Below are 8,780 nucleotides of genomic sequence, written 5' to 3' on the forward strand. Positions count from 1 at the left end.
GTAAAGAGAGAAAACGAGAAAGATTGGACCCACTTCCATAAGATCTATATAAAGGGACACAAAAGTGAGCCCCACCTCTCCTCATTTTAACTTGCAGTAATTCTTCAAGTGATCTGTGCTCTTCAAACTATATGTACCTCAGTTTTCTCGTGTTAAAGAAAAGAAACTTGAAAGTAAGAGTCAAACCACTTTAGGAAACTGAATACCTCCTATTTCTTGAAGGTGTGGATTTAGCTTCTTCTGGGTTAGCAGAGCCAATACTTTCTGATGAGTCTGATCCACTATTTTCTCCTCCTCCTTTGCTAGTCCATGCCTTCATGAATGACCTTTTTGACTTGAGCAGACCCTTCATCTTTGTAATCACAGCCTTGTCTGAGTTAGATTTGTTATTGTTATGATCTCCGGTATCTTTCTCACTGCTCATCCTCAAGGATGCAAGTTCCTTCCTTAATGCCTTCAGCTCCTCTGCTGTTCCCAAACCGTCCACTAAGTCATCTTCTGTGTTAGCTGTTGTTCCGGATTTTGAGCTGGCATGTGAACCACCATTGTTGAGATCCTTCATTCCTCCTCTGTGTACATCAGGAGTGCTGGCGCCAGATGATGCGGCAGTCCTTACCTGCTCAAAATAGAGCACCTGCACAACTACTCGCATCGGTAACCTCTCATTTTGCACAGCATGCATGCAAGCTTCAGCTGATAACTTTTTGCAGTCCATCAACTTGCATATCCTCTTCCTCTCGCCTTTGCTGATCCCGGGGTGAACCTTAAAATTGACAGAATGCATCAGTTACTTTCGCACACAGTCAGTCATGCAGATTTCTAAGATGTGTTGTCTGTCATCAATGGATTTGTCCATGACAAGGCATGCCAATGGATTTTTTTGGTCCGAGCCAAAATTTGAGCCAATTGACTTAAATCCCAAGTCCGTGTAGCAAAGACTTGCAATATTAAGCCACAGGCATGCCTAGGCTTGGACCACTTCAGTGCTTCATATATGATGATTACACCTAAATGGCAAAAGCCAACAGGCTTGAGCAGTTGAGCCCGAGCCCGAGCCCAGCCCACAAAGAGGCATAACCATCATATCAGAAGCATTGAGGAGCAACTAGTAACAATATGATAGACAATTTTAAATCTCCCACTAAACGCAAGATCATATATAGAACTTTAATGTTATGCAATCCAAGTCAACGAATTAATCTTTTCATGAACAGTAGTTACCTTAAGATACATATCAATGGCCCTGTAAAGCCCATCATGAGCCGGACGAGGGATGCCGGATACCAGCTCAGCAAGATCAACAAACTGAGACAAAAGTAAATTGGGGTCCTTTGCTATTTCAGCAAGATATCCATCTATGAGTTTTGCAACCATTAGCTTGGAAGCATCTGATAAAATCCCAGCAGGCTTTCTTGTCTCCTCAAGATCACCATCACCTCCAACCGATTCAATTTCAGTATTGAGATCCTGCATCAAATACTCCTTTACAATTTTCTGTACTATACTAACATCATAAATGGTGCTAGCATCACCATCCGGGGCTCGTATCAAAATATCGCTTACAGAAACTTCCTCCAATTGCTGTCCAATTCTCTTCACCAGCTCTTCTATGGTCATGTCTCCTGACTCCAAAGAAATGGCAGCTTTCAATAACTTGACTAAGAATCTACAAGAAACAGAGCCTTTCTCAGCTGGCAATAACCATACAATTGTTTCAATGATCAAATGATGTTTATACACATCCCCACATTGGCTGGTACTCTTGCTGAAATTTGGCAATCTTCTGTGAGCATAAGCTTTGAGAGCTTCTCCAATCACTTCAGCAGAAAGAATTGCCTTGGACTTGATATTAGTAATTACCGACTTAAATAAATCAACTTCAAGCTCACACAAATCCTCAACCCACCAGTCTTTGGGAACTGACCGAGTTCTGACAACATTCTTGTTCTGATCAATCCCATTTTCCTCTAGAAGCTTCTTTCGGTTATAGGTATAGGACCAGTCAACTCTGGATACATCAACACATGCCTTGTTTGCTATCGATTCGATGCACCGGTTGACCACTTTTAGGTCTTCAGCCAAGGGTGAAATAGACTTGCATGTCTGAAGAACAATGATTGAGTCCTTCCAACTGAGTAAAATGCTAGAGCTAAGGAAAACATCAATCTTGTAGATAAGGTTCCCTTTCTCAACAGTCTCATGCATTCCAAGGTACTCAGCTGCACATCGAGTTGAAACCACATTGTAAGCATTGAGGGTAACAACCATGCCATAGCAAAACTTGGCACACATCTCAAAGGCAGCAGCGCCTCCAGGAATGTCAGAAATTTGAACTTCATCTCTGTTTTCTTCTTCATTAGTTGCAGTGATCAACTTCTGCAGGTGAGAACTCTTTGACAGAAGAGGAAACTACACGGAAGAGTAATGAGTTCATTCATAACAGAACATGAATGAATGACATAGCTGTTTATATGTAAATAAAACGAGTCAACTTTGATCAACATTTTTTAGGAGTTGGGTCCTAAAAACAAGACACTGCTAAAAGTTTATATAGAATATATCAAAAGCCTAGAAAGAATATCGGGTTGAGGCATACCTTGTGTAAATAAAACTTTATATCCCCTACATTAACAATGATATCTGATGCCAGCTCATTTGCCACATACCTGCACATGTAATGGGTCCTTTTAAGAACTCTCTACACAGTGTGCATTATAAACTAACATTTACACAACGAATAGAGTATAAGACAAGTTTGCTGACTAGGTCAAACAGAATGAACGCAAATTCCTGCATAGATATACTTTCTGAAAAGTTTTTACCAAGTCACAGTTATCAATTGCTTAAATTATGGAGAGCAAAAGCACTTGTCTTCAACAATAGTGTATAGATAAGCATCCAATGTTTATTAGGTTTAACAACATTAGTAACTATGGTATACCGAAATCTTTATTCTACAGCACCTTGCGCCCTTGCCCATTCACCCCAATTCCCATCATCATTTTTTATTCATTTTTCTCACACCTATGCCTTTTAAAAAGTCATACTATTTCATTAATTAAAACTTAAAGAAAATCAATTTGTGCAAAACACATAAGAACATCCATCAGTTTGCCCTCCATTCTAATGGTTTTCAGCTTTGACAGCATAAACAAATTTGGCAAGATAATTTCATCTAGCATCAAAAAATTGAGCAAGACTTCGCTCAATTATTATACTTCCTGCTTTCGAGCACTTCTATGCTGTGATTATAAAGAACAAGCAACTCGACATTGACACTACCAAGTGCTTGCCCTTGGATGTACAAGAAATCATTGTCTTTGATAGCTATAGATGGCATCAACAAATGGCCAGACACAAAGCTTCAGAGAAAATTAAAGCTAAATATGAAGGATAAGAAAGTAGAATATGAAGGATCATCGATGTTCGTTCACATTGCAGACCTATCAGAATAGTAACTTTAGTATAAAACATTGATCAATACTGGAAAGCCTTCGCTTGATCACATAAAAGCAGATCCCACAACTGAGTAAGCACTTGAAGGGAAGAAAAATGGAGGAAAAAATCAATGCATATAAATTACAGCTGTAAAATCAACAAACTAGTACGAAACAACTTTTTTTCGGGTGAAAGAAACAAAAATGTCTTATAAATAACCTGTGTAATCTCACCTAACATTACCACCAGTCTGAAAGGTGTCTGGCTTGGAACCAAGTTTCATGAACTTCATCTTGATAATACAAGATCGGCTTCTTCTCTTTGACACTCCAAACAAGGAAAAAAGATAAAACTTCCCAGAACTCAATAACTAATTGCTAAGTCCAATAAGCCATCGCCAAACATCCCTAGCGAACCACACATAGTAGCCTGAGCTCTATGAAAAATTCCCAGAAAAGGGAAAAGGCAACCCCACCAGTGGGGACCAATCAACTCATTGAATGAATCAAAGTTTCTCGGCTTTAAGGATCAACAGTTTGGAGTATGACCGAATCTTGACAGCAAACAAGGCACAAGCTGAATCAGAGAGAGAAAATGAGAGAGAGATGAGATCGGATTGCCCAATATTTTAGGTAAAGGTTCTCTTGGACGGAAGAAGACTCAAAACTAGGGCTTGTTTCCTTGGTCGGCGGCAAAGCCCAAAGAGCCCGGGCTTACCGAATCAGCTCAGGGGACATGGCCAGCAGAGTAAGAGCACTAAATAATTCTCAAAACAGAGACACCCACAAGCACAAATCTGACTCCACCTCACTTCCCCATATTTCTTTATATTTCACTCTCTGATTCATCTGTTCTATGTTTTCCCCTCCTTTTTTAAAAGCAGTGGCTTTAAAGCTTCCAACACAGAATTATCTAATATAAATGGTATGATCCCTGTCTCTCCTTCTTTCTTTCCTTTTCTTTTACCGTTGAAGTTTGAAAACCTGCAACGGAAAACAGCATCTCGGTATCAGTTGAATAAACCACCAAAACGGCAGACAACGAGCATCTTTTGCAAGGGCATGGGTTGGGCGAGGAAGATCAGGAACATGGGGTTATTTTTATAGTAATAAAAAACGAAGCATGGACTACTTGCAAGTTATTATAAACAAACTTGAGCTGAAATCTGAGGAATCTACCAGAATATATCGCAGAAATCTAGTAAAATAATGAAGCAAGATCATGACTTTATGCTTGATAGGGATGAGTATCTCAACCCCACATGAAGCAATATGCCTTACAAGTCGCAAAGGTCACTCTCCGCGTCATTCCCGACATATAATCTCAGGACCCATTTTTCAAGTTGATGAAGAAACAAGCAACTAAATGCATTGCTGCACCCACCACCACCGGGGGGAAAAAAGAAAAATAAGCCGTGCAGAGAGAGAGGGGGGGAGATATGCGTTCCCTTTGTGACTTATTAGAGCTGAAGTAACCTTACTATCATAAGACAGAAGACGAAACAAAACCATTGAAAAGAGAAAAAATGGGATCGAGATCTTACACTAGAAGTTCAGTAGAACAGGGACACAACTGCAATAGTTGCTGTGCATGCCAGTGAGTGTTTTTATCGAATCAGGAGCACCAAAACTGACCCACCAAAGAGATTTTCGCAAAACCACGTGACAGAAACCAAAATAAAATCTTAGGGAAAACCAGCACAGCCCATCAGAGAATATGAACAGAAACTGAAGTTTTCAGGAAGGCTGAAAGCACACGAAATGCCGAACTGCTCGGAAATGAAATGCTGTATCGGTGTGGCTCTCTTTTCTTTTCCCTTCCAGCTCCACACTTTCCCAATACACTTCATCTTTTAAAATGGCGAGAAAGCTAGAAGCATATGGTTCAATTTTGGGAATTCATCATCATCAATGCACTCACTCATCACGTTGCTCAGCTATGCACGCCAAAACTGACACTTCAGCTTTCTTTGGGGTTTCAATAACGCGGAGCGAGGGAGAAGTGTAGTATTAAATGAACCTCATTTCTTGCGTGCTGATCAATGCCGACTGAACCCTAATCAATCCTCTACCATTTTAATTCAGAGAGAGGGTACTATTGTATCAGGATCAGGAAATCTTTTTGCTAGTGGACAGTTGGCAAAAGCAAATCTTTTGCCTTCGACATGTTAACAATTTAACTAGTAAGCAATGTATAAAAAATATCAGCGAACCTTTTTGGAAAAACAACAATTTAATGACGAGTTTAGAGAAAAATTTGGTGGTCTTTGGTCCTAGTATGCATTTAACGGTTTTGTATTTTGGGACTATTTGGATATTCTCATAACTACTTTTTAAAAATATTTCTTTTATAAATAGAGATAAATTTTTTTATATATTTATTTTGTATATTGTAAAATCACTTCTAAAACTATAATTTTATTTATATCTAAATACATTTTAAATTAATACCTCAAATGATATTTATCATCAAAGTTATCACGATTCACGAGCATCATATTTTGAAACCTGGTATTTAACGAATAAATTATAAAGCAATTGCTTCAATAAAGCAAGTTTGATAGTATTACTTTGGTTTTGGTGTAACAAGTATATCAAAATTTTTTTTTATTTTGATTTTGATCTCTTAATATTTAAATTATAGGTTTTTGATTTCTCAAGTTTCTTTTCATTTAAAAATAGGTCCCTATAATTCAATAAAAACTTAGATCAGTGTGTTCATTGAGAGACCAAAACCTATAAAGTGAAATTTGAGGGATCAAAACCAAAATAAAGACAAACTTAAAATGTCAAAGATCATATTAATCTTATTACTTCTTAATCATTATTTCTGCTACTTCTGGTACTGATACAATTAAGGGAAAATGACAGAAAAAGGACGGTTGAAATTTGAAATGACAAAATGGGTATACAAATAACTGAAATGACCAAATGGGTATGGGGTATCAATCTGGAATTTTGTCAATTCGGTAGAAAGACTGAAATACCCTCAACCTCTCTGAAGATATGAACTGCAAAGAAAACAATAATATACCAGAAGAGAGAGAGGCTGAGAAGACAAAGCTAGAGCAAGGGTAGAAATCTGGAAAGAGGGAAAAGGCAAGCAATTTTTCTGTTAAAACGCTAGTATCACCCGATTTCTTTGTTGCTGCATGCTCGAATGGGGATGGGTCTGTGAGTGTAGAGGGTTTGGATGAATAATTTGACCAGGACGAGAGAGTGACGCGTCGGAAATGGAAAAATGGTGACAAACAGTAAGCATGAGGTGGTCAGTGTTGTTAAATTCATTATTGAAATTGTAAAATCCTATATTTAAGTTGTTAATGGAGTAAGTGGGTGTGTGTATTTTTTGGGTGTTTCGAAAGATAAATGAAATTGATTATTGGGTAACTAAAATATTGATTTATGCTTTTTTGTTGCAGGTTAGCAGGCTTTGATGACATCTGACATTGGGTCTAATATTGAGGAGTAATTTTTTTAGTGTAAATAGAATAACTTTTGAACCCTTAATTTTTTGGGAGAATAGTTGATAGAGAGGTTATCTTTTTTGTAAATGATGTTAACTGGGTAGGATATGTTTGTAATCTGAATGACGAGGAAACATTAGGTGGTGGTTTAATCTTAATGTTAACTTGTCATTTGAATACAAGTTATGTAACTTCTGTCATAGGCGTACTGGTTTTTGGTAAATATTATCACTTCAGTAGTCAATTCCATTATACATGTAGTAAAGTCTGAATGTTAATATAAATATATCATGATGTTCTTCAGGTGTACTTGTATGCTATTTTGTCAACACATTTTTACCATTTGCTTAATTCCTCCAAGGGAGATGGCGGAAGTTGCCAATAGGCATGACCGGAGTGGTTAATTTGATTACAAATGTTGTTACTCACATTACAAATGTTGTTATTATCATTATTGGGGTAGTGAGTGGCTATGGCATGTCATCTTACAAGCATGTGTGTGTGTTCATTGCTGCTGGGGCTATTAATGCTTGAGGTTGCGGGATTCAAGTTTTGGAAATTTAGAAGCTGATATAATAGTGTTCAAAGACTGTTTAATGAATCTGAATTATATATTAGCATGTTCTGAAAGTGAAAATAATTTACAGATTATATATTATTGCTAGTTGAAATGTTTTGAAGGTTAAAAGCTGATTCAATACTTGTAAAATATTTGTATATATATGAGTATATGGGTTATTGCTTGTGAATTGATGCTTGTGAATTGATGTACCGAGGCATAAAACTGATTTTCCTTTCTTTTTTTTTAAAAAAAAACTGTTGGTTTGAGGATTGAAGAGCTAGAGATTAAAAATTGATTTGGACATAATGATTTATGTCTCTAAGTGCTGTTTGAATCAGATTGTTTTACAGCCTGTGAGCTCAAAGTAGGAGCTGAAAAATCAGTTTCAAGTTACTGAATTATGTATTCGTGTGGTGGCTAGTGAATCATGACCTTAATTCAAGACATGACAAAGCATTGAGCTTGTTTTCATCAAATGAAGCCACCACACTGACCAAAAGACAGCATCTGTGGTAGTAGTAAAGATTACGTAAATTAAACATATAGTATTTGTGAAAGTAGTGTTCAGATATTGTCAAAATACTTGACTTATGGTTGTAGGTTGTAAGTTATGATATTTGTTGGCTTAATTTAAATTTTTTTTGGAATAATTTCACTAAACAAGTAATGATAATTACAGCATGCATAATGAAAGTTGTAACCTCTGTCATGGCATTTGCAACTCAATTATTTGTACCCCAAATTACATCTATTTGGACCCAAATTTCACTACACACGTAATGGGATTAACAACATTCGTAATGCAAGTGACCACTTCCGTATTACCATTTGCAACTCGTTTATTTTAAACCAAAGTAACATGTATTTGGAGCCAATTTCACTACTCCGATAATGATAATGACAACATTTATAATATGAATTACAATTTTTGTAATGAGAGTTATCATCTCGCTATTGTTATTTGCAACTCGTTTATTTCAAACCCAAGTAATATATATTTGGAGCTAATTTCACACTCCTGATAATGATAATGACAAAATTTGTAATGTGAATTACAACTTTCGTAATGAGAGTTACAATTTTGCTATTGCCATTTGTAACTGGTCAATGTGAAATGAATTTAACATGTATTTGGAGCCAATTTTACTACCCTAATAATGATAATGATAATATTTGTAACGTGAATTACAACTTTTGCAATAAGAGTTACTATCTTGCTATTGCCATTTGTTAACTCATTTCTTTCAAACTCAAATAACATCTATTTTCAGCCAATTTTACTACCCCGATAATGATAATAACAACATTTGTAAT

General features: G+C 36.7%; 1 protein-coding gene across 1 annotated transcript; it reads right to left on the bottom strand.

Moving 5' to 3' along the window:
* Positions 1 to 190: 190 nt before the first annotated feature.
* LOC114753493 (BTB/POZ domain-containing protein NPY2-like) lies at positions 191 to 3,929 on the bottom strand. Its single transcript, XM_028942172.1, has 4 exons — positions 3,672 to 3,929; positions 2,597 to 2,666; positions 1,222 to 2,409; positions 191 to 763 (listed from the first exon to the last, which is right to left on the bottom strand). The coding sequence occupies exons 1-4, from the start codon at positions 3,728 to 3,730 to the stop codon at positions 191 to 193; spliced, it is 1,890 nt and encodes a 629-aa protein (XP_028798005.1). The 5' UTR covers positions 3,731 to 3,929.
* Positions 3,930 to 8,780: the final 4,851 nt, after the last annotated feature.

The sequence above is a fragment of the Neltuma alba genome, unplaced genomic scaffold (genome assembly GCF_004799145.2).
Source record: "Neltuma alba isolate B1F8T4 unplaced genomic scaffold, ASM479914v2 tig00007957_pilon, whole genome shotgun sequence".
NCBI classification, from domain to species: Eukaryota; Viridiplantae; Streptophyta; class Magnoliopsida; order Fabales; family Fabaceae; genus Neltuma; species Neltuma alba.